This window comes from Colletotrichum karsti, assembly GCF_011947395.1.
Source record: "Colletotrichum karsti strain CkLH20 chromosome Unknown Scaffold14, whole genome shotgun sequence".
Classification (NCBI taxonomy): Eukaryota; Fungi; Ascomycota; class Sordariomycetes; order Glomerellales; family Glomerellaceae; genus Colletotrichum; species Colletotrichum karsti.
This window is the reverse complement of record NW_024065914.1, coordinates 636461-662176: the sequence shown is the minus strand read 5'-3', so window position 1 is coordinate 662176 and position 25716 is coordinate 636461. Positions and strand designations below refer to the sequence as shown.

Sequence of the window (25716 nt, the reverse complement as noted above, 5' to 3'; positions counted from 1 at the left end):
AGGATATGGAAATACGAGACCGAGAAGACCATCCGTGGATTTTCATTCTCCCGTTGGACACTTTGATCAGGATGACCCGCATGGCGTGAGTGCGACTCTCTATTCGCGGCCCAATCGCGTTTCACGGAACCCGACGTCGAAGGGTTGCATCGCTTGGGGGATGGGCCGACGTACCCCGCGTTTGCTTCTCGAATACCAAGACATTGCAGTGGGAGACGGATGCTTAGCTTCGTAGCTTATGATGCTATTTTGTAATCTTTTCTCTCAGGTCCAGCGTCGACTTCGTGAGGGTTGCACAGGAGTCGGGTCATCCGTCCGATCCATGGTAGCATTCGGCCATCTGGCCCGGTCCAGCATACAAACGAGGCCCAGGCCAGAAGCGAGAATCCACCATTTGGCGTGCGTGATGTTTCCTCGATGGTCCAAAGAAGCGATGGAGTTCGTTCCGCCGATGCATAGAGTTGGGCGGGCACGTCTGCAAGGGCGGAGATCAGTTGAATGTCACTCACTCGCTATTGGAATACCACATAGTATGAATGGTATGGTATCATTAATCACGTAACTAGTTGTCGTCGTTCGGCTCATTCTGCGCAGTATATAACGACGCTTCATTCCATTGTTCGTGATGAATCCCCAGATCACCAGCAGCACACAAGGCCATTTCGAGCCAAATACGGGTTGAGAACAACCTAAACCACAACCATGATCTCCCCCGCGAGACTCTTCCTCGCGCTCACCAGCCTGCTGATCTCAGGCGTCCTCTGCCAGGACAACCTGGGCCTCAGCAACGGCTACATCACCCTCACAACCGCAAACTTCAACCTCCAGCTCGTCCGCAACGCCCAGGTCCTCGCCTCCCTCAAACCCTCCGGCAGTGCCTTCGACTTCCTTCCCTTCGACTACCTCTCCAAGCGCGCCCGCAACGGCCAGTACCACTGGGGCGACGTCACCTTCCGCTACCGCCAGTCCGGCGCCACCGCGTGGACTAACGGCGACTCCGCCGCCGCCCGGCAGCCCGTCACCTCCGTGACCCCCGGCTCCGGCTCCGGCATCCTCGCCTCGTCCCGCCTCGGCCCCACCCTCGCCACCGGCCCCCTCAACATCACCCGCGACTGGCTCGACGTCTCCGGCGACCTCGGCCTGCGCTTCACCATCCAGAACACCGGCACCGCCGCCCTCGAGATCGGCAGCCTCGGCTTCCCCGCCGAGTTCAACTCCATCTTCACGAACCGCCGCGCCGTCGACATGCAGAGCGTCTGCTCCCTCTCGGACCCCTACGTCGGCATGCACGCCGGCCAGATCCGCGTCGCGCCCATCCGCGGCACCGGCCCCGCCCTCGTCGTCACACCGCTCGGCGACACGCCCCTCGAGGCCTACCGCAACCTCCGCGAGACCAGCTACGCGGACACCGCCTACGGCTCCCAGACCTTTGAGGGTTTCTACGAGTGGCAGACCCTGACGAAGGCCTGGGCCGAGAACGAGTGGAAGGCCCAGACACCCTGGAACGCGCCCTCCTCCAGGACCCTCCAGCCGGGCCAGTCCCTCCAGTTCGGCGTCCGCTTCTCCGTCGCCAAGGGCGGCGTCCGCGACCTCGACGCCGCCGTCAGGGGCACCGGCACGCCCACCGCCGTCGGCGTCCCGGGCTACATCGTCCCCCGCGGCGAGCCCGCCCAGCTCTTCCTCCAGTCCGCCGCCGCCGTCCGCTCCATCGCCTCCGAACCCGCCGGCGCCCTGACGGTGACCCTCGTCTCGGCCGGGAAGTACACCGTCACGCCCTCCGCCACCGCCTGGGGCCGCGTCCGTCTGACCGTCACCTACGCCGACGACAAGATCCAGACGATCCACTACTACGTCACCAAGCCCTCCACCGAGACCGTCGCCAGCCTCGGCCGCTTCCTCACCACCTCCCAGTGGTTCACCGACACCTCGGACCCCTTCGGCCGCGCCCCCTCCGTCATGACGTACGACTACGAGACGAGGTCCATCGTCACGCAGGACTCGCGCGCCTGGGTCGCCGGCCTCAGCGACGAGGGCGGCGCCGGCTCCTACCTCTCCGCCTTCATGAAACAGGCCGTCCAGCCGAGCGCGGACGAGGTCGCCAAGCTCGAGCAGTTCGTCGACGGCGTCCTCGCCAAGACGATCCAGACCTCCGACCTCGCCGTCCGCAAGAGCATCTTCTTCTACGAGCCCGCCGCCGTGCCGAGCTACCGCTACAGCACGTCCATCGACTGGACCTCCTGGACGAGCTGGAACAGGGCGGCCGCGTACGCGATCGACCGCGCCTACAACTACGTCCACGTCGCGGGCGCGTACTGGGCGCTGTACCGCGTGGCGCGGGCGTACCCGCAGCTCGTGACGAAGCACGCGTGGGACTGGTACCTCGACAGGGCGTACGGGACGGTGATCCGGGGGATGAGGAACGATGTCGGGTATAACCGCGTGGGTTTGATGGGCGAGACGGTGTTTGGAGAGATCCTGACGGATTTGATCCGCGAGGGGCAGACGACCAAGGCGAACACGCTGTCGACGAGCATGAGGTCGCGGGCCGCGCAGTGGGATTCCGAGGAGGTGCCGTATGGTAGTGAGATGGCTTGGGATTCGACCGGTCAGGAGGGCGTGTACTACTGGACCAAGTGAGCTTCCAACGGAACCAGATACACATCTTCCCGTCATGATCATGCTGACTGTATACAGATACTTCGGTTACACCAACACCGCCGCGAAGACGGTCAACAGCGTCCTGGGTTACATGCAGACCGTCCCCCACTGGGGCTGGAACGGCAACGCCCGACGATACTGGGACAACATGTACCTCTCCCTCCTCTCCCTCTCCCTCCCCTCCCCCCTTCTCCCTCACATCTAACTCACCGCACCTAGCTACGGTGGCAAACTCCGCCGCATCGAGCGCCAAATCCACCACTACGGCTCCGGCCTCAACGCCCTCGTCCTCCTCTCCGCCTTCCGCTCCGCCCCGACCGACACCTACCTCCTGCGCACCGGCTACGCCGGCACCACCGGCCCCCTCTCCAACATCAACCAGGACGGCTTCGCCGCCGCCTCCTTCCACTCCTGGCCCGACACCCTCAAGTGGGACGGCATCAGCGGCGACTACGGCCCCGGGTTTCTCGGTCTCGCCCTCGGCTCCGGCACCTACGTCGCGCAGGACGCCGAGCTCGGCCTCGTGGCGTTCGGCGGCACGGCGAGCACGTCCGGGAGCACGGTCACGGTCGTGACGAGGGACGCGGTGCGGAGGAAGGTGTTCATCGGGCCGTTGGGCGTGCTGGTTAGTGTCGACGCGGGGATTATCAGCCAGGTGAGCTACGTGACGGGGTCGAGGACCGTGTCGGTTACGTTGGCGCAGCTGGACGGTGTCCCGAAGGCCGCGAGCGCGGTCGTCTGGGCCGAGGGGGGCGGGAGCTGGAAGGTCACCGGTTCCGGCGTCGCGGCGGCGCGGGGAGGATGGTCTGTCCCGCTCTCGTCCGCGAACGTGGTCGTCCAGCTTGCTCCCGCTTAAGATTTACACTCTCCACAAACTAGCCGCCGTCTGGGGGAAGAAAGGAAGATTCACTTCTCTGTTCATATTATCCATACACTCTTAAACAAGAAGACAAACAAACACATCTACACACTCAACTCCTTCTCCAGCACGACAAAATACAAATCATCCCTCAACGCCTCGCCCCCGACGAGCTGCTCGTACGGAAACGCCCTCGTCTCCCCCGTCCTGACGTACCCCCTGCGCTCGTACCACGCGATGAGCTCCGCGCGGCTCCAGATGACGCACATCTCGATCCTGCGCACGCCCCACTCGCGGACCGCGAACCGCTCCGCGTGCTCCAGCACGCGCCGCCCGACGCCGCCGGCCTGGCGCTCCGGGTCGACGGCGAAGAGGCCGAAGTAGGCCACGGCGCCGTCGGCGCGGCGGAGGAGTTCGCAGCAGGAGAGGGCGGGCGGTGCTGTTGTCTTGGTGGGTGTTGCCGTCTTGGTCGGTGAGGCGGGTGTTGTGGTCGCGGTTGACCCCGTATCCTCCGTGACCAAAAAGACAACACCGTCGGGCTCGGTGATCTTGGCGAGCAGACCGGCCTCGTCGATGCGCTGGTCCGCGACGAGGTCCGCCTCCGTGGTCCAGCCCTTGCGGGAGAACTCGCCGCGGTAGGCGGAGCGGATGAGAGGGAGGAGCACCGGGATGTCGGAGGGCGTGGCGGTGCGGAAGGTGAGGGGCGGCGGTTGGGGTTTTGAGACGGTCATCTTATGTGTGAATTGGTGGCTATGGTTTTGTGAGTTTCGGATGAGGAAGAGTTGTCGTGAGTGAGTGAGTAGGTGTAGTGAAAAGTGAGCGAGTGAGTTGGTGAAAAGTGAGTGAGTTGTCGCACCGAACCCCTGAATCTGAATCAGTGTTCAGTTAAAGCTAATTGGATGAGAGCTCGAGTCAGACTTGGTTGATTGATACGACAGTACGAGTTGAGATCACAGACTTTGAGATAAGACGAACATAACAATCCAGACCAGATTACATCCCTTAGACTGGAAATCTAAAACTCTTTAAGTAAAAAGACACCGTTCAGGTCGTCACCCCAGAACCCACCAAACCCGAGAAACTCCCCTCCCCTTCCCACTGAAATCGCAGTCAAAAACATCATCCCAACAGCCCTCTCCTCCGATTCCCACAAGTACACACACAACCCCTCCCTCAAAATCCCAAACCTCACACAGCCAAAACCTGTCAGAATCAACCCTCTAGTCAATCGAGTCATTTCAAGGGCGCGAACATTGACATTTTCGACATGACAAGGGCCCGCAGCGGTCCCGCGCTAAAGCTCATTAGCATCGAATCGCATCACGACCCGAGATGGCTCGTAAGGTGACGGACGGGATGACGTGCATCAGCGAGTTTCCTAGTTCAGATCGAAGAAGAAAGTTGCAATTCGTTAGCGTATCCGTAGGATTAGTACGACACCAGAAAAGGAAGCATGACAGGCACCCACGATAACAATCCAGATGGATTCATTATGATAGAAGAAACACTCCTTCGAATTCCGCACGAAATGCTCTAATTACATTCCCAGTAAGGCGAGGTGATTGGGGGTGTGGGGGGTATCAATGCAAGCAAAACGCGACGCAATGCCATGCTAGCTAACCTCCATGCTACTACTACTCCTCCTCCTACTACTACTCCTACTCCTACTCCTACTCCTACTCCTACTCCTGAAAAAATGCATCCATCACTTCTTCCTCGGCTCAAGCACCTTCACCCCCTGCGCGGAATCCCACACGCTGGCCCCGACCCGCCTCGGTATCTTCCTCCCCCGGAGCCTCTGGTCGACCAGCCACATGCCGACCACGAACTCCTGCTTCCCCAGCATCCCGCGCCCCCCGCGGTCCACCAGGTCCCAGACCTCGGCGAGTTCTTCGGGTGGTAACCGCGAGCGGCGCCAGATCTCGCGCGCCACCACGTTGACGACGCAGTCCGCCGCGTCCGGCGGCACGTCCACTTGATGATGTAGTAGCGAGACCAACGCCCCGCGGTTGCTCGCCCACACGGCCTCGTACCGGCGGCGTTCGCGGAGCGAGATCTCGTCGCGCCAGCGGCGCCGGGCGCCCTCGGCGTGGGAGTGTTTGTTGCTGGCGCGCTGGTGTCTCTTCCTGCGCATCTTGTCGTCCTCGTCGTCGTCCGATTTCGACGGCGGTTGGCGCAGGGTCTGGCGCAGGCGGGGCGACTTGGTACGGCTGGGGAGGGCGGGAGGCGGGGAGAGGGTCGAGTTGCCCGTGTTGGAGGGGGTGAGGCGGGCCGCGGCGAGGGAGCCGGCCATGATGGCGTTGGAGAGGGAGTTCAGCGGCAGGCTGGCGGTCGAGGAGGCCGGGGTGCGGCGGGGCGTGGTGCGGGTGGGCGAGCTGTTCACGGAGGAGCGGCCGGGCGTGCTGAGCGCGGAGGGCGTCTGGCGGGTGGGCGGCCTGGCCGGGGTGTGGTCCGGCACCGCCGTCAGGCCGGAGGAGGCGGACACGAAGGTATCGTTGGATGAACTCGTATCGGCAGTGGAAGGCCGAGCGATCTCGGTGCGTGGGAGGAACGGTTCTTGGAGGGGAGCTTGGGAATAGACGGATGCCATGCTTTTCGGCTTGACCAGCTTCGGGCCGTCCGGGTCTCTTGACTTTGCAGCAGTGCCGCGGGGCTGCGGGGGCGTCGGCGGTTGCACTCTGGCTTTCGAAGCCGGTCGTCTCGGTTCGGGCGAGACAACCTCTGTCTGAGCTCTCCGGATCGGCGGCGAGCTCGGAGGGGCCTGCTTGGCTTGCGGTCGCGACCGTCGCGGTTCAGGGGCAGCTGGTGGTTCTTTCGGCTGGGCGCTCGGCGCCAGACGCGGTGGTGACTGTTTCTTCCTGACTTCAGCAGCAGGCTGTAAGCTCTTCGCAGGTGGCCTCATCGTCTGGACCGACAGCTCCGACTCCGTCCTCTTGTGCGTGGGTTTCTTGGCTGGTGATACAGCCGGCTTGGTAGATCTCGGTGGTCCTCCATCACCCGGCGTAGGCGTAACCGGCCGCAACTTCTTCGGTTTCAGCACAGGTTTCTTCACCAGCTCCCTCCCTCCCTCCTCGCCCTTCTCCGCAACAGGCGTAGGCGTGACCGGCCTCGTCTTCATCCTAGGCTTCGTCTTCAACACCGGACCCTTCCCCGCCGGCCTCTCCTCCATCCTCGACGCCCTCGCCCTAGCCGGACTCATCTCCCTCTCCGGCGTCATCGTCCGAACCGCAGGCCTCCTCCCATCCCCCCCGCTCTTCTTCACCGGATCGACATCCTCCTCCGCCCTCTCAAACATCCCAATAAGATTCCTCGCAGCCGGTATCGACGTCGTATCAGGCCCGCCATCCTCGTCCTCACTCTCCTCCCCCCTCCGCCTCGCGCTCTCCCGCATCTGCTGCAACTGATTCACCTGCGCGGGCGTCAACGCCGACGGACTCGCCTGCGGCTGCGGACTCGGCGACGCGCTCCTTGACGCCGCCAGCGCCGCGGCTATGTAACTCGGGCTCTTCGGATCCACGCGCGCGTGCGGCGAGAGGTGCGATGCCGCCGAGGGACTCGAGGCCAGAAACGAGGATAACCGGTCCCGCATCTCCGCCGTGCCGTCCCTGCCGAATGTGGTGGTGGTCGTCGTGGCGACGCTGGCGCCGGTGTGCTGCCGTTGGATCGGGCTCGTGCTGAGGCTGCGGTCGAGGGTTCGCGGGGCGAGGGCAGAGGAGGAGGAGGATGGTTTCGGCGGCGGGATGGGTTTCGGTTTGGTCTTGCTGAAGGCGAGGCTCGCGCCCTTCAACGCCGCGGCCGCGTCGGAGGCGCCGCCGTTGCGGTGCTGGTGGTGGTGCTGGTGTGGGGTGTTCGTCATCATCGCGAACGGCCGCGGGATGGAGTCGTTTTCGGGAGGGGGAGCTTCTGCATCGGAGGGTACGGGAATGGTATTTATTCGAACGAGGTGCTCATCGTCAAAAGTCGATTCAAGGACGGAAGAGATCGTTCTTCGAACAAGGCCGTCTTTGTAGATTGAATGAAGACCAGAAAAGACCTCGTATTCGGCCAAAAGTGGAAGAATAATCAACGACCGCGGCAGCCACAATCGAAATTTGCTGAGTGAGCTACCTTAACCTACAAGGTTCCCTGCGGAGAACCTTAGAAAATTGATGGGATGAATTCGGGGAAGAGAGAGAAACAGGCGGAAAAAAGGCACGACGAGATGAACGGGTGGCCCGGTGACCTACCTCTCCCGTCCTTCCCACGGCATGCGCTGCGCCCCGTTGAGAAGTGGAGGCCAAGAAACGTCCCGTCCATCGCTGTCCACATTCCACAGCACAGCACAGCACGCACCTGTAAGGCTGAGACATTGTGCATTTTGGCACCACTCTGTACGAGGAATCCCCCCTGAATTCCACAGCCAGGGGGAAGGGATTGGAGCAGGTGGAGAGTTTGTGCATGACGCAGCTTCATAGTGTTTTAATGGGGCACCGGATTTGGGGAAAACACCACCAGGGAACAACCACCGAAGATCTCGACATCACCGGCGTCATAGCGGATCTGCGCCCTGCCCTGAATAAGCCACCGAACGCGGCTGCTTCTAATAAAGTCCAGACGTTTCCTTCCGACTCTTGACAGCTCCCACTTGCTCGTTTGTCTAGTTTAGTTCCCGTCCGCCGGGCGTTCCGCCAAAGCCTCATGTCTTTCTACCAACTCTCTTACATCACTTGACCGCGCGGACTCGGCATCCTCGGCTTCACTCACAAATGACGAAAACACAACGCAGGGTAAGGATATATATGATGCACGCATCACCCATTTTTACTAACTTTAAAACACCTACTGATCCTTGCTGGCTTAAAAAAAGAACCAAAGCAGAAATATCGACAGCAAGAGAAAATAAAAAAACAAAGCAGGAGTCGTTCCTGTTGTCGAGAAGCAAGCAACGCAACGCAAGCCGAAAAACTCCAATTGTTTCCCTCTTCCTTCCCTTTCCCTCCAATTCAATTAGGTATCACCGACACGACACCTCCTCTCTCCTCCGAATGGGGTATGTCCAACCGGGAACGACGGCCCCCATCTGCCTGGGCGGGCGATGAGAGCCCGAAACCCGAAAAATATTCCTCCAGAATCCAACAAACACAAAGAACCCAGTTGGCCGGCCCGGTACGCACGAAGAGAAGGATGAAATTGGCCTCCTTTCCTCCGCTCCCTCCATGCATCCGGATGCCCCGGGAGAAGTAATAACGACACAGGGAAAAGAAGCGAAGTTAAAGCAGCCGGTCGGAAGACACGGCTCTTTTTTGGGGGAAGAGGGAGAGAGAATCCTCGGTGTGCCTTTTTCGTTTGGCTGAAAAGACAGATGCGTCGCGAAAAAAGGGAGTCGTCGACTTTGATCGTTCCAGACATGATGGGGGGGGGGGGGAGGGGCATAATCATCCGACATTATCATCAAGAAAGGTTTCGAGAAAAAAGAATCTTTCTGCAGGCAACGAGCGGTTTTTAACGATAGGACGAAGAAGCAGACATTTTCGGCTCATGCTCATGACAGTTTCATTCATTCTTCTCAGTACCCGTCCTCGTCGGTCCACTCGCTGCCCGAGATGATGCGGTTCCCTTCCGCGTCGGCAAACGCATTCCCGGCATGCGCCTGCGTCGGGAACCCGCGCTGCTGCCTCTTGGGGTCGACGGCCGCCGGGTACCCCGACTCCGGCTCGAACCGCTTGCCGCGGGCGGCGCGCACCTTGGCGTAGTACGTGTCCGTCGCGTCCTGCTCGGGCTCGCTGGCGTCGTCGTACGTCTCCCAGTTCTCCGAGCCCGTGATGTTGCTGGAGCCGGTCGACGAGTTGGAGATCTGGCGGGGTGGCGGCGCTTGCGAGTATGACGACGGGTGGTGTCTGATCACGGAGGACGAGAAGTCATACTGGGACGACCCTTGGGACTGGTGTGATGACGCGGAGGCGTGGGAGTTGTGGGAGGCGTGCGATGCGTGGGAAGTATGCGACAGCGTCGAGTTCGCCCGGTTCAGGCGCGGTTGTTGGCAGTCGTTGTACACATCCTCCAGCTCGACCTGGCGCACGATGCTGCCGCCCAGTCCTGCCGACCTGTAGCCGTGGTTCGATGTCTCGAGGTCCATAGCATGGAGATCGCGCATCTTCGGTGGTGGAGCGCGCAGCGGCGGTGCGCCGCGTATAGTCGCGTACGCATCGACTCTCGACTCAGCAATCCTCGACTCGGGTCTTTGTATCCTTTCAGGTGAGTTGTTTCCGTACTTCAGGTTGGTAAGTGGAGGGCGCGCAATCCTCGAAGGGCTTCCGGGAGGCTTTGTGAGGGTGCCGTGGTTACTGCGGATCTGTCCCATAGAGGACTCTGGGCGGGGACTGCCGGGAGGTTTGATAATGTGAGCAGACAACGGCCTGGCTTGAGATGCGCCGTTCATGTTGTTGGCACTGCGCTTGTTCGTCGGGGCCGGGCCAACCGGTGTCTTGGCTCCCTGTCGAGTAGGCGGTCTCACGGCAGCGGTGGTACTATTCGAGCGGCTGTGACCGGCTCTGGGCTTGGTTGCCGACGCCATCTGTCCAGCGCCAGGCGTCTTGGATCTGGGTCCCGGTGCCGGTCTGTCCTCGGCCTCAAGAACATCCAGGTATCTATCGCCATGGACGAGGAAAGGGCGCCCATACTCGTCTTCGAAGCGTTCCAGGACTTGGCGAAGCTCGGCAGCCACCTTGGGCAGCTCCTTTGCGATTCTCTTGCGCATCTTCTCTTCCCTGAGAAGCTTGCCCGGGTCGCGTCTCTCGCCCTTTTGTCCGCGCATCATCAGACGGGAAGCGTCCTGACTCGATGCCGCAAGTTCATCGCGTTCGCTGGTGAGACTCTTGTGCCTGTCGATAAGTGCGAGGGTAGGTGCGCGCTGTTCTCTGAGAACCTCCAGTCTGGCAATCTCGCGCTCGTGGGCTTCCAGGAGGGCGTCGCTGTACACATCGGAGAAGGCGGGCGTGAACTCGAGCATCTCATCCTCGGAGAGGTAAAGGGCGTCCCACAGCTCCTGCAGCTTGCACCGGGCATCCTCGACGAAGAGGTGCAAATTCTGTCGCTTGAGCTCGTTCAGGCGCGCCAACTCGTCCTCGAACTCGTTGATCTGACGGACGCCACAGCCGCGGTTGCTGTTCAGGAAGGCCTTGCGCTCTCCCATGTCGACCTCGAGCTTCTCCCAGAGCGCCTCCACGGCGGCGCGCAGATCCTTCAGGCGCTTCTCGCGGTTCTTCTTCTCGTCGGACAGCTTGTCGCGCTTCGCCCGGAGGCGCGCGATGTCCTCCTCGTGCAGACCCAGCTGCTCGGGCGCATCCCTGTAATACTTGACGATAGCGCCGTCGGTCTGGGCCTGAGGCGTGCCCAGCTCGGCCCAGAGCTGGATGGTGTGCTCGCACAGGGCCTTGACCGTGGCGACGCGGCGGCTGTACTCTTCGTAGACTCTCGTAAACTCGTTGTCGAGCTTCTCCACGTACGCGGGCGACAGGTCGAAGTCGGGCGGGATGGACTGGTTCGGGCCAGTCGGGGGCAGGGGGATCTGGACGAAGGTGGGTTCAAGATGCGACGAGTACGATTCGAGGGCTTCGACGAGTTCTGGGCGGTCTGGTTAGTACACTGTAGGGTTGCGTCGCGGCTGCCGTGCCAACTCACTTTTGACCTGTGCGAAACGCTCCTTGTGCAACCTCGCGATCTGGATGTGCTTGTCCTTGAGGCCCTTCAAGCAGCGCGTAAGGGGATATGTGATCTTGATGTCGTTGTCGTCGCGGTCGCGGCGTCCGCTGATGGAAGCCTCCATCTGTCGGATGTTGTTGATCATGCGCTCGGCCTCCTCGATCATCTCTTCCTTTTCGTTGGTGACATGGCGGACCTGGTCAGTCAGGGTCTTGGACAGCGCCTCGAAGAGCTGCGACACATGTCAGTACAAAAGCGGATTCGATCGGCCGGGAACATGGCATACGTCTGCTTCGCGCGCCTCGCGGTCATTGTTAGGGACACCGATCTCGTCAAACAGGCCGTGCAGCTGGCCGATAATGGTGTTGACCTGCTGGGACAGGTAACTGGTATCCATGGCGAACGGGGTCGACAAAATAACACTCAAGGAAATAAAGTGGGAAAATGTCGACCGGTATCGCGAACAAAGGTATCGATTAGGTAGGTATGATCGTGGGGGTAAAAAAAAGAGCGGGTGCAGCGCAAAGGCTGTTGGTGTTGGGTGTTGATGTTGATGCTATTCACGCGGCGGGGAATCGATGCGGCGGTAATTGTCGGGTCTTTTTTATTTTTCTTGGTTGGATTTGTTTACTTTCTCGAGTGGTCACCGAGAGACTTGCGACACGGGGTGCATTGTCCGGTCACAAAGAAAACAAAAGTCCAACGAAAGCGGTAAAAAAAAAAAGAGCGACGTAGGGAAATCTGCAGTCTCCGTGGTATCTTGTTGTTCCTGGAGTTTATGTTGTCAGAGACTGCGATTAGTCGTGATCGTGTGGTCGTGATGTCGGGAAAGAGTGAAGGGTGAAGGAAGGAGGTGAAAGATTGAGGATCAAGTGAGCGATGAAAGGTGAAGGTGAGGCAGAGGCGAGTGGGTGGTCGGGTTACTGTGATGGGTCAAATTTAGCGGGTGTGCCTTGTCTGGTTGGCGAGGTGGGGCCGTCGCCAGGGGCAACAGCCAAACGGAGGGCTATGTTGCTGGTGGGTTTCAGGAAGAGCTACCCCGCCATTGGCCGTCCATTTCCCTTGTGGGTGGTTTTCTAGCGGCCTGTCGCCTGTCTGTCAGCGTCAGGCTTCCAGCTTCGTTCAGGGATCTTAAGTAAGACGAAAGGAGGAGGCTGACACCTCAAGAAATGGACCTTGGTCTTTGGTTCCGATGATGATAGTTCCTTGGTGGAGGATGGGGAGTGCAATGAGCCTCCGGTTGCCATGCGGTCGATGAGGCTCTCGCAGAAACATTTTGACTTTGTCCTCGCTGCAGACGATCGATGCAAACACTTGGACAAACAACGAGTCACCCGCAGTAGCCCGACATTAAGCCCCGACTACGGTTTGTTTACATTGGCTCAACCCGCGTTGACTGGGCCATCATCACCACTCACAATCCGAATCCATCGGGACTATCACCTGCAAGTCATCCAGCCAGGCCACGAGTCGAGTGGCTCGCATGGCATCGCATTGGATTCTGCCCTGCACCAAGATGGAGCCCCCTCTTCACCTTCCCAGCCCCCTCACCTCAGAAACTCTCCCAATTCTGACGGAATAGACGAGCCTAAAAAGCAGGAAACCGATCTGCTCATCTCGGCTCTTTCCCATCCCATGTTTCCTCCAACCCTTGCAGAGGCCCCGTTCTGCGTGTGGGCGCGTAGCTCTCAGCTTCACCGTGGTGACGGCCGGAAACCTTGCTTCGCCTGCATTGTGTTGTTGGCGATTCCCTCGCACACGTGTCCTGCCATTGGACGGCCTCGTTGCTTTTTTTTCTGAATCTTGTCAATCTGTTGGGTCCATTGTTCAGCTCAGGTTGTTTTGTTTGAGTCTTCTCAGTGATTGTTTGTTGGCTGCCCTCTCGTCATGAATCGAAATAGAAACACCTAATCGAAAACGAAGACAAAGGCAGCCCCATAACTCGATGGCCCATGCTCCTTTCCTTCCCCCAGACTCTCCCGCCCGAAAATCTTCGCAAACCAACCCCGTCAAAAAAAAGCCAGTTTCCATTGATCTCCGCACATTTTCGCCCTCTTTTTTTTTTCTCCTCGCCCGCCCAGCTCAACCCGGCACGGCTTAGGCCGCACGCTAACCGGCTTCTGGATCGGATATTTTGATAAGATACAAGATATTGGCGTGTTCCGTACCATGGAATTCCCGCCATTTCTTTTCGTCTGTGCTTCGTACGCGACGTCATCGTCGCCAATATCTGCCCACGACGACCGTTGCCTAGGGCGAAATCTGTTGGGTTAGCCATCTTTTCTCTCCGAGATCGACCGATTCAACTTCGACCCCCGGTCTTTGCTACCACAGCCACACGAGGCAATGATGGATGCCTGTCCTGACTGAGAGGCTGGTGGTGATAATATGAGGCGCGGAGCTGCGCCATATCGACGGGGATTACAAACTTGACTTGTTGGTTCAGTCATCACGCCATCCGAAACATTCACATCGTCGACTTCCATTCTCCGTCACCCATCACAATACCCATTGTGCTCATTGTTCGCAGGTCACAGGCCTTTGTATTCGCTACCTGCCAATCTGCCATCCTCGTTCCCTCACAACGCCCATCGCAAAGAACCCAATACACCAAGATTCGCCGCCGAACGCCGCTACCTCACCACCCAGGTCAGAAAACACACCCACAAAGCTGTAAAGGGAAACACTCACGTTACCGTAAAATTGAAGTCGCCACAGCATATCCACGATGCTGCTCCCACACGACCATCCAACTCATGCCCCCACCATCCGCACCTTACTGCAAGTCCCTCCCTCGCAAATAACAGGCCCATCCGTCCTCCGCGGCCCCTTCTCCACAAACTCGACATCCATCTCATCACCCTCCTCCGCCCCGGAGCCGCCCTGCGCAGCCCCTCCTCTCCCTCTTCCTCCTCCTCTCTTGATGTTGCGTCGCCGGCGCACATACGCCGCCGTCGCGAGCCCGACGACGACGACAGCCACGCCGACGCCGATACCCGCCTGGGCGCCGTTGCTCAGCCCGCTGGACTCCGGATCGGGTGTGCTCATTTTTTTGTTTCTTTGCGGGCGACACGCACGCGGCCACTGTATGCGAAAAAAGGGCCTCTCAGGATACACACACACAAGAGGAGAGAGGGCGTAAGTATGTGTTGTGTGAGGAGTTTCGATTCAGGTGAGAGGTCGTAGATAACTTTCGGGGTAAGGTAATATGTGTCGGCGCCAAACTCTCGCGGACCGGGATACCCAGGGTCGACGGCGGCGGCGGCCAACCACCTACTCGCGGGAGCAGGATTAATGGTTCGTCCGCAGGTTTAATTCACCTTCCTCTTCAGGACGCTTTCGACATACGTATCCCGATTACGATTCTCTCATCTTGCAAATCGCTTAATTCCGATGGGCATCCCCGCATTCACTGGGAGGTTTCTGGTTGTTTCGTCGCGGCCGTCATGTTTTACGGTACGCATCGTAAAATACCATATTATATTCTCTTTCAACTGTAAGGCTCTCAAAACCGTACGCTACACCATGAGTGGATGCATGACAGTGCTGCCCAGCCATTTGGCTGCCTTACAGACCGCCGCTGGCGCAATCACGCACTGAAGCCAATCGTACAAGACTAAGAGGAGATGAATGATGAAGACATACTCCAAGATGCTGTGTAGCCATGAACAGCATGTTCAACTTTGGATTTCTGCGTTACGAGTGGTCAGCCTGGTAGGCGTAAACCGCCTTCACACCGTTGCGATTGCCTCATGCCTCATTTGTATTTTATCTCGGACCGTGGTCTTGAAACTTGGAAGGTGTTGAATAGGACGACAGACTTCGTTATCCATTCCGCATATTCAGTGAGAATGCAACCTCCTGAGCGTACTCCTACTTCTCCTGGCTCACCGTAGCCAGTGGCACCAATCTCTACAGAGGACTCAGATAACAAACAAGACTCGTCCAGCTCCGGTGAGCAAAACAGCACCTGCTCACAGCTTCCAACCCAGGAGCCAGATCCTCATCTCAAGCAACCTCTGCAGCCGCACGGTGTTTAGTACTCTTACCACGCCTGTTGTGCTGCGCACCGTCAACGTTCTCACCCCTTTGCTCATCGGATTCTGGGCTTTATCTCCTCTGGGGGGACAAGCGACGCTACGAGCGATGGACTTCATACCTTCGACAGCTGTTGAGCCTTGGCCGTTCCATCAAGACATCACCTCAGGATGCATCCGGCAACATCAAAATACCTCTCATTGAAGCTGTCCGACGGGGCAACCAGGCAGATTCGAATGGGTGATATGACATAGCTTCAGACGAAAGTGTCGTTTACTCTTCAATCTCGGGACTCCCATCAACACCGATGGGTGGCTTCTCGCCTGGTTTCAACTACAGCTTCTCTTTGAAGACCTCCTATATGTACAGCAATTGTTCCGTGAGCTACAGAGAACAGAAGGAGGAAAGAATTCCGTATGTCAAAAACGGTTAGAAAGAGCTTCAATCCATGACCCAATGGACAAACGGCCAAACCCTTGCCGCGGGGTATCGCCGCGGCAGTTACGCCGAGCCGAAATCGGACACCTCGATGTTGGTCTTTACTTCCTTTACTGCTAGGGGTGTCACCAACGCGACATGCAACATGACAACTTCATACGTGGAAGCAGAGATTTCCTGCCAGGGTTTGACCTGTCGAAGCCTACGCATAAGGACGGTCGAAACACCTCAGAATATTACCCTCAGAACCGTACTCGATGGCCTTCGAGCCCCGTGGTATAAAGAACCCTTTATCATCGCTACTCATTCGTTTCTCAGCGGATTCGTCAACGCCTCCAACAGTCCGTGGAACAATCGATGGGCGGAAGATCCCTATTCAACCCCGATCGAGTGTTATTTTACCCATCCGGACTCGCCATACATCGCACCGGTCTTCCGGACATCTGAGAGGCATAGTTTCCAAAGCTGTGATATTTATCCCATCAGCGACCGCGACTTCTCTGAGAAACTCACACAGCTCCTAAACACCTTTTGGATCGTCAACATTGCTCCTCGGAGCGGAATTGGTAACTTCACATACGGTGGACCAGACTCAATCGATGATGTTGTCCTCCGGCAAAACGCAACGGGGACGAGGACTCCCGACCGAATCGTGACCAGGACCGACATCCCATGGCTCATCGTTCTCGTCGTGGCCTCGTTGTCAATGCTCTCGGCCGGTGTAGCAGCCGCCGTACTCGGCGCACTAAGGCGCGGGCCAGACGTGCTGGACCGAGCGACCATCTTCCTGAGAAGCAACCCCAACGCCGAGCTTCCTCAGACGTCGTCCATGGAAGACGGGATCGAGCAGGCGCGACGAGTGAAGCACGTCAGAGTCTGCGTCGGCGATGTCAAGTCCCAGGATGACGTCGGAGAGGTTGCTTTGGGCACTGTCGGCAATCTGATTCCGTTGAGCTGGCAGAAGGACGGTCGGGTTTACAGCTGAAGATACCAGCACCCCTCATCAAGGTCTTAACCCCTTCGACCTCAATAGTGAGGCTATTCACACGCCGCTAAGCACGCTAGGAAGCTTATTAGGATAGAGTCTTATTCTTTCAGAATATTAAACATTAAATATATCTTATTAGGTATAGTGAGGTATTAATAACTATATTATAAGGGTAGCTATATTATATTGCGCGGCATATTGCATTTATTACAGCTAAATATGGACTGTTTTCTTACCCGAACGTGGCAAGCGGTCAACTTTTAGAGCACACAGTGATTACGATACTGGATCTGAAAGGGGGACAAAAAAAGGCTACCCTAAGTAAGGTAAGGTACACGCACCCAAGATGTGGCTCGATGACCAAAAGTCGCGGCTACAGCTCACACTGCACAAGACACATCACCCATCCCATCCCGTTGACTTCGACTTAACGTAAGAGCATCATTCAAATCAAAAGACCACAGACTTGACCAGAACAATACTCCGACGTATTGATCTCCGGTATTACTACAGACGCGAACGACGAATTGTTTGTGGATTAGTGCCACACGTCCAGTTTAAGCACAGGTTGACGAGTTCACCACCGCTTTTTCAAGACGCGCGCAAGGCCTTGAAGTCGGGAGAATTGCGGCGCGAGAAAGCATAAGATGCTTTTGATGGGCTGTCTACAGAGTTCGGTTGCGGATGAGACATGGCAATACACCCCCGCGGTTGCGCAGGTGAAAGAAACCATCTGCTTGTCGAATCGCGAATGCTCTGGATCACAGCCAACTGCTACCACGGCGGAGTCTTCCCAACCGATGCCAAGTCACGAGACAGGTATTACTCACATGCGAATTTAGCAGTTGAGTCCTTGTTTAGACAGGCTCCTAATACCTTTCCTACAAGGGTTTACAACTCACATTATGCCATTGCAAGGAGAAACGACCGTGGAGGCCTTCACGTACGGACTCCCGGACGATGAATAGCTTGTTTGAATTTGAATTTCGGCCGCAGACTCATACGGCGGGCGATAGCCACAAATACGCCACAATGTAAGGGTACTCTTGTCAGTAAAAGATCTCAAATAACTATATCACATGGAACCATGACGGACAATGAATAGCAGCATCGGCTCTGCTGGTAGAAAATGCTCATGCTCTTGATATAACTCTCCCACCAATAGGTAGTTAAATCAAAGTACACCCTTCAAATAAAACTCTGTAGCTCGCTTTTCGCCTTCGCCCTCCCCTTCCCCTACTCTCACCGAGTTCACGACTTTCCCCCTCAAGTCTCTCAGGATCTGGCTGCGCCGACAGGCGTATTGCCACATACTCTCTTGCCGACTCTGCCTCCACTCCCATCTCAACGGCACTTCAACAAGAACGGGGCCGGCATAATCCTTCACCTCTTTTGCGTGATCGCTTTCGTCGTTTCCGATCATCGCACGCTCGCCATGTCGGCCCACAAGCAGCCAGTCCAGGATAGGTTGATGGTGAATTGCGCCAGCACCACCGGTCATTCTTCCGAAAAGATCATAGGTAAGTTGAGCACCGAGACCAACCAGGAACTTGACGATCTCGTCGCGTCCAAAAATGAGAGCAGCTTGCAGTGGTGTGCCGTGTTTCTGGCATTGGTGTTCCAACACGTCAGGGCTCAACTTGACAAGAGGTTGTATTGCCTCGATCTCACCACTGCATACCGACCAGCATAACAGACTGTGGCTTCCCGGGCTGTTGCAAGCCAACAATCGGTTGGTCACTTCTCTGCTCATGAGAGGCCGCAACGATTGCAGATTCTTAGAGAGGAAAGGAAGTCGCTCAGATAGATAGTCATACTGATAATTGAAGAGTGCGAGGGGCCAAGGGGCCAATTGATGGAGCCGCAACGTGGTGATGTCGCGGTTGATCCATGCTCGCAGATAGACAGCATGTTGGCTGACGAGAACAACATGAGCAGGCGATATGCCGGTCGAATCGAGGAGATGCATGTCGGCTCCACGATCCAACAAGAGTTGGAAGAAAGGAATAGAGTGTTCGGCGCGGTCGGCTTCGGTGAACGCCATGAGATGTAAAACATTTCCTCCCGCAACGCTGGAACCTCTAGAAGACTCGAGAATAAGCGTTGCTGCTTGCCAATTCCCTTCTCGGCAAGCCATCGCGAGGGGGGTTTCGCCCCTAGAGTTGAGGACATCGACTTTAGCGCCGCAGCCCAGCAAGTGTTCCACGATATCAAGAGAACCGGTAGCAGCCGCCCAGTGAAGGGGAGCTTTCTGCACGCCATCCAAACTTTCGATGTCAGCTCCTGCTTCGACCAGCATCTTCACAACTTTGACGTCTTTGTTTCCTGCTGCGACATGAAGAGCCGTAACAGTAGGCCCTGACCGAGCCTGACGATTCACGAAGGCGGGAAGGCCCGGGAGATAGGAAGTGACACACGGTTTCCTACGCACGAATCAATAAGTGACAAGATAAAAGCTATTGTAATTAGAAATATACTTACTCAGAAGTGTCGAGAGTATGATGCAGTTTCCTGACTGCGTCCAATATGATGGAGACGCCTTCAGTATTTTCCGCATCAACCGCAGAACGAAGAACAGTGTCGGAATTTCCAAGGATGTCACCACCCTCTTTCAAGTACTTGGTTGTAAGTTCGAGTAAAATCGGGTTGAACTTGGCATTCTCCGAAACTGCTTCAAGGGCATTGGTGTATCGGCCCAGGTAAGGTGCATCCATTGTTGCAGACACACTCGCCCCCGCATCAAGTAGCCATCTTACGACCTCGAGACTTTTGTCTTCGGCAATGGCCATGATCAATGGAGTGAGGTTTCGATGCTCGTTCAGTTCAATGTCCACCGGACATCCCGCGGCGTGTATCTGTGAACATTTGCCGACGTCATTCTGTCGGATAGCTGTCGCAAAAGCGTCGGCGAATCTCGGCAAAAGCTTGGGTGATATTACTGAAGCCTCAGGTCTTCCAGAGTCCTCAAACGATTTCAGGAGGGCCTCCACAATTTCTTCTTGCCCCAACTCAAGAGCATGGTCAATAGGAGTGCGTTCGTCGACATCGGCTTGGTGCGTGGCTCCTAACCTCAGGAGAACTTCCACAGTCCTGACATGCTCGTGTAGAACTGCCACATGCAGAGGAGTTTGCCCAAGTTTATCCTTTGTATTGACATTGGCGCCTTGACCTTCCAACATTGCGATAGTATCATGGTGACCGTAATGAGCAGCATGATGTAAGGGAGTTCCAAGGTCGTTTTCTCCAGCCTCCAAGTCGGATAACAGGCCTTGCTCTAGATAGAAGCTTATGCAGTCGGTTTGCCCATAGAATGCCGCCAGGTGAAGGGCATTCCCGCCGGTCATACAGCCGCATGATACTCTTCTTGTCCATTCTTGACCCCAAAGGCTGTCATCTTTCCCTTCAGACGCCGCGGCCATCATCTGCAACAACGACACATCCCCCATTTGTGTCGCCATCAAGGCTGGTGTCATCCAGCGTGGGCCAATGGCCCAAGGGTCGGCTCCGTGCTGGAGAAGCGCCTCGGCGGTTTTCAGGGCGCGTTGTTCAATATGGTGTGTCAATGGCGAGCCGTATCTTGGAGACAGTGGCTGGTTGCAGTCCATTCCTATTTGCAGAAGCTTGCTCAACTTTGGTACCGAGGCTTCTCGTTCGGATTCGAATCCTGCGACGAAATGAAGAGGACCGCATCCGTGAAGAGATGCAACACACCATTCCATATCGCCCTTTGTTGCAAAACTCAATAGATGGTCGAAATCATCTTCGCTGATGTGAACTTCTGGGAAGCAAGAGAATTCGAAAGGCGAAATCATGTCAGTTCGCGCATGAATATTGACGCCCTTTTCCAAAAGCAACGACGTCATCTGATGGTCGCCCTGAAGGACTGATAAGGATAACAGTCGAACCATATTCGGGTCTTCGACTGCGCTGGCCAAGTATCGGGTGTCCTGGGCAAGCTGTTGGAAACAGACCGAGAAACGCCGCCACCGCTCGCGATACCACGAACATGGCTCTTGATGTTTAACGAGCAAACGGTCGTATTCGTACTTGAAATCGGCACTAACGGCGGCAATAAAAGGCGGCACCGAAGATTGCTGGTGGTGTGCCTCGTATAGGTCCGGGATACCCAATGTCATCAGCTCCTTCAGAACTTGGTTGAACCAATGCCTGCCGAATGCGTCGGATTCCTCCATTGCCTGTAGAACTGTCTCTTCACAGACCACAGACCATATCTTACTTCCTTCGGAGGCATCCTCGATGGCATTGCTGGGTAGCAATTCGGCGACAGCGCCCTCCGACATCCTCCACTCTTCATCACGTTCAACCGCTCTGACAAGCATGGACTCCAGAGGCGTTCGAAAATCTTGCGATCGTCTTTCGTTGACAGAGAAGGCCTTCTTGAAAAGTCCAATGCATTCGAGTGAAGAGTTGATGTGAAGATGATGAAGCGGATTTCCTGTGACGCTATCCTCGCCGTCTGTTTCCACTTGAGCTTCCATCATCCCCTGGATGATGAAAGACTTCCCAAATCTGGCAGCCGCTCGGTACAACGACTCTCCGCACTTCCACGATCTTTCAGAACTGCAGTACGGAAGAAGAAGCCGCAGAGAGTCATGGTTACTGCACCTCAGTGCCGCAGCAATCGGGGTATCACCGTCGTCTGAGACAGATTCCAGCCCCTGGTCCCTTTCTCCGAGCTCTATCAACACGCTGAGGATTGTGACGCCATTGGCTCTTGCGCTGTGGTGCCATATTGTTCTGCCCTCATCGTCTTTCGTTGTCGTCGAGGCGCCGTGCTTCAGTAATAGCCGGAGTGCAGGCTCATCTTCATAAGTACAACATAGGTGCACTGGCGTCCTGCAATCGTAACTGGCTACATTTGGATCTAACCCAGCCTCAAGAAGTTTGCCGAGGACTTCAAAAGCTCTAGATTTTACGGCGAGGTGTAGAGACGTCCAGCTCGGCTGTTTAGCATCGATTCCCACGCCCCGCACAAGATCGGACCTACCAGACTGGAGAAATCGTAGAAGGCCCTCACGGTCATTGGTCTCGATTATGTTAAGAAGGTATTTCTTGACATATGATTCGCTGAGCTCGTCACCTAGCTGCAGCTGGTATGCTTGGGACGAGATATCCAGCTTCATGTGTTTCGCGAGCTGGAGAGTCAATGCGTACAAGCTCATTTTCGCTGAAGATGGTCCGTCGTGATGGTACTGGTGGAGAGCTTCCAGAAGGCTTATAATCGCTTTACCACCCGTAAACTTCGCTTTGAAATCGTCAGGCTCAAATAGCATCATTGCGTGGTCGTAACGGCTCTTGAAGGATACCTTGTCTTCCTCCTCTATCGACACACCGACTCGGACAAGGTCCGCGGCGATTTCAAGATCATCTCCATACATCGATGATGACACAGCGAGATGGAGAAATGTGGCCGTCTGGAAGGGCGTGACAACTTGCGAGTTCGGTACAGCGCCGGCATCTATCAGAAGTTGGACGGTTTGGCGTCGAGTTGCTGGCGATGTAAAATTGTCGCGAAGATTTATTAAAGCACCCACGGCATTCAAGACATTGCCATCCGCAAAAACGGTCAAGGAGGCTACCGCGCAATGCAACGGTGTTCCAAACTTGCTTTTCAATGAAACATCTGCTCCCTGATCAAGAAGATGCTGACACAAATGAGGCATGCCCAAAGCTGCCGCCATGTGCAAAGGTGTGAACTCCGTCCGCACAATAGCGTCTATGACTTTTTGAGCAGAATCATTGTGTCTCCCAAAGTCTTTTTGTTTTTGAAGTCTGAAGTAGCCATCTTTGTCCATGAAACAATGCCTGATGAGCTCTATCGACCAAGAGCAGAAGCTGGCCGTCTTTGGAAGTTGGAAGAGGTCCTTGACGATAGTGAAGCAGCCATGCTGGTTAGCTGGACTGCAGTAACTCGCGTACATGGGCCATCCAAGAGCTGTGTTCTCATATAGTGGGCGTTTCTCTATTCGACCCATGACAATATCGATATAGTCGTCTGTTGCTTCAACGGGTTGCTCGTGATTCTTCAGCATAAGATACCGAATACACAGCGAGCCAAGAACAGCGCCAACAGTCTCGTCTGAGATACTGTAAGCCTTAAGAATGTCATGTTTTGCGCAATCGTTCCAAAGGTATTCCTGGACGGTGAAGTGCGCGAATTCTATGGTACCTCCATCATCAGAGGTTCGCACGAGACTGCCGCACCACCTGAGTATCTCTTCCTCGTCGACGATCTCATCCTCATAGAGATATTCGGAACTCTCGTCGATTGATGCCAATTCGCAGATTTCGCGGAAGCCGAGTCGCCACGAACCATCTTGCTGAGGCGAACCGATCATCAGCAACGCTCGCTGCACAATTCGCTTCACTTGCTCGTCATAGCTCTCGATTCTCAACAGAATGCGTTCATATGTAGCCGGAAGTGTGGGTGGCAGTTTGAGCAGAGCCGCCCGTCTGGCCCTATCCGTCGGAAGTTCGCAGAGGTGATCTAGCTGACAAGCAACCCATCGAAACCTGCATCCCACAATTAGTATCGTACCATGTCATACTACGTTAATGGGAACTGCTTACATTCCCTGCGCTCCTTTAACAAGGCTTGTCATGATATCATCCTTCAAGCGCAGGTCCTTCAGTCTAAGCTTCCTGGAGCTGATGCGCTGATTCAGCTCAGTTGCAACATACTCTTGTAAGTCTTCCGTATGCGCCGCGATTTCCACATTGTGGCATCCAGGATCCATGATGTGACGCAGTCCGATTTCGTTACGGCTTAGGACGGCCAAGCTGACATTGCCCTCAACCTGAGACGCCGTTAAGTCCATCAAACTTTTCGCAGTCTCTTCGGCATGGTCACCACACTCGTCCACGCCATCGACGATGATGTACACACGACTGAAGCAAAGAAACATGCGGCGCAGCACGGCAGTCAATCCTTCAATAGAAGGGCGTCGTGACAAGTAGTCCATCATACTGAGTTCGGCATGGTACTCTTCCAACTCTTTGAAGGCGTTTGCGTCTTGGAGCGCGAGCTGAACACACAAAGACGACAGTACTGCTTGAGGCTGATGTGTCTGCTGGTTTCGATAGACACTGTAGTGGAAAGCGACTGCAGTACCTGGACTTGTTCGAGCACGCTGCAAACACTCCTGAATGACTAGTGCTGCGATGACAGATTTCCCAGCACCCGGGATGCCGGTGAACCAGATCCTCGATCCCAACGTGGCGTGCCATTCTGCGAAGTCTTGGCCTTCTGTCAGCCACAGCCCAGTCAGCGGGTGACGCAAAGCCAAATTTGTCTCGAACTCGGTGCGGTAGTTGAGTATTGAGAAATAATCAAGGACGCTCCTTTTTTGGGTGTCGCGGAAGGACTCGAGCTGCATGTCGAGGATTTTATTGGCGGTGAGCTGAAGCTTTTCCACCTGAGCACTGGACTCCTTCTGCCGAGACAGACAAAGCATTAGCTTGCTCAGCGTATCAGAGGCGAGAGCCGTGTCGATTGTTTCTTTCTGACGTCGCATGGTTTGCAGGATCTCTTTCGTCTCGGCTGACGTGAATGGCCACTTCATGCGGCTGCGGAGCCTCTCGAAACCGGAGCTGGAATTGAGCTGCGAGTTTTGGTCCCGTAATTTCTCCTCGAGCTGCCGAAGAAGCTGTTGACACTCGTGCAAGTGGTGCGGCTTGAGCGCTGAGCTGGGCTGATGAGTTGACGCTTGAGCTTCATCGTTGACCTCTAACTCGAAGGCCACCAGGGAAAGATTGTGCAAGACGCATGATAGATTTTTGACTTCTCGAGAAAGATCGTTGACTTCTTTCTGCGACCCCTTGGCAGCTTTGACGTAGTCTGTTGCGGCTCGGAACACAAGATCGGCCAAGGCAACCAATCCCGCGATGCTCGCTGATAACGAAAGAGGGTCCATGAGTTCGAACCGAAGACTTGAGTCGAGAGTGAGAGGGGAACAGTCCGTGTTACCGATGTGGCTAGTAAAGGACTCCTTATATGCAGCCGTCCAACTCTGTCACCCGTCATTTTTCCAGATCTGTGGTTGGGTTGTCATGCATATATAGTGCGTTGGCAGACATTCATTCATACGACTCAAGGAATCGTCATTGGCCAGAAATATTTCGGCTACCTGCTGAATAGACGTGACCTGCAGCAGACACTGCCACTTGAGTTCCACGATATGGGTCAATCTATGCGTATTTGCGGCAGGCTGGCTGCCAAGCAGCAGGGATGAGTGTCAGCAGTTACGGAGAGCGTCGCCCCCATCCAAGATAGAGCCTTATTGAGAGGAATACGGATGGTCATTTTCAATGACCGGGCGGTGACGGCGGCTACGTCTTACGTCTTACTGGATGTGTTGTCATGAGAGGAGGCGGTTCGGAGAGGCTCTTTGTCAGCGGTAAATTGCGTTTTTAAATTCGTGATAAATACCGACCGCATGCTGAACTCTCGGCCCAGTCGGTTGGTCTTGAAGTAGATCCCGGAGCTTGCTGTCGCGCCGGCTCTCCGCCGAAGTAGTATTCAATTAAACGCCATCGGCAACAATTAGGTACAAGCGAAAAAGAAACTATGCGATGCGCAATATATTCGAAAGCCAATGTAACATCCCTCGGCAGGGGCTCGAGTCGTCGCGAATCTTGACAATACCAATTCAACTCGACGCGAAAATGGGCGCGTCCTCTACAGCAGCAGTCCGCATGACTGGGACTCTGCGCGAATCTTGCCTTCTCACTCACACAGCTCCGATCAGTATATCTATCAATCACTCGCAATGTCAAGATCTCCAGATAATATCAACGAGATCCCCTCCTCTGGGTGGCCCCGGCCGAGTCGGCACAACATGTCCCGTGCTTATGCGCCGACGCCGACGCCGACGCCGACAACGATGCTTTTTAGACACACATACAAAGCTCAGTATGAGAGACCAATGATTTATCGGTCATAGGGAAAACCATGGGATAGCAACACCCAAGCGCGGCAGGTTCAAGTCCTGTGACAAGAGTTCACTTCACACCCAAACGCACCGTTAGAAACTTA

General features: G+C 55.9%; 6 protein-coding genes across 6 annotated transcripts; 2 read left to right on the top strand and 4 right to left on the bottom strand.

Annotated features, from left to right (window-relative positions):
- Positions 1–702: 702 nt before the first annotated feature.
- Positions 703–3514, top strand: CkaCkLH20_05140 (uncharacterized protein; the record flags this gene model as incomplete). The annotated part of the gene is made up of 3 exons (XM_038887859.1): positions 703–2633; positions 2695–2808; positions 2878–3514. The coding sequence occupies 3 exons, from the start codon at positions 703–705 to the stop codon at positions 3512–3514; spliced, it is 2682 nt and encodes an 893-aa protein (XP_038746901.1).
- Positions 3515–3621: 107 nt separating this feature from the next.
- CkaCkLH20_05139 (acetyltransferase) lies at positions 3622–4248 on the bottom strand (the record flags this gene model as incomplete). The annotated part of the gene is made up of 1 exon (XM_038887858.1): positions 3622–4248. One exon carries the CDS (start codon positions 4246–4248, stop codon positions 3622–3624), a length of 627 nt encoding a protein of 208 aa, XP_038746900.1.
- A 974-nt stretch (positions 4249–5222) lies between these two features.
- On the bottom strand, positions 5223–7376 carry CkaCkLH20_05138 (uncharacterized protein; the record flags this gene model as incomplete). The annotated part of the gene is made up of 1 exon (XM_038887857.1): positions 5223–7376. One exon carries the CDS (start codon positions 7374–7376, stop codon positions 5223–5225), a length of 2154 nt encoding a protein of 717 aa, XP_038746899.1.
- Positions 7377–9062: 1686 nt separating this feature from the next.
- Positions 9063–11594, bottom strand: CkaCkLH20_05137 (microtubule associated protein; the record flags this gene model as incomplete). The annotated part of the gene is made up of 3 exons (XM_038887856.1): positions 9063–11119; positions 11177–11429; positions 11484–11594. 3 exons carry the CDS (start codon positions 11592–11594, stop codon positions 9063–9065), a joined length of 2421 nt encoding a protein of 806 aa, XP_038746898.1.
- Positions 11595–13925: 2331 nt separating this feature from the next.
- Positions 13926–16658, top strand: CkaCkLH20_05136 (uncharacterized protein; the record flags this gene model as incomplete). The annotated part of the gene is made up of 2 exons (XM_038887855.1): positions 13926–14251; positions 15992–16658. The coding sequence occupies 2 exons, from the start codon at positions 13926–13928 to the stop codon at positions 16656–16658; spliced, it is 993 nt and encodes a 330-aa protein (XP_038746897.1).
- A 1177-nt stretch (positions 16659–17835) lies between these two features.
- On the bottom strand, positions 17836–24595 carry CkaCkLH20_05135 (uncharacterized protein; the record flags this gene model as incomplete). Its single annotated transcript, XM_038887854.1, has 4 exons — positions 17836–19084; positions 19143–22140; positions 22654–23195; positions 23253–24595. 4 exons carry the CDS (start codon positions 24593–24595, stop codon positions 17836–17838), a joined length of 6132 nt encoding a protein of 2043 aa, XP_038746896.1.
- Positions 24596–25716: the final 1121 nt, after the last annotated feature.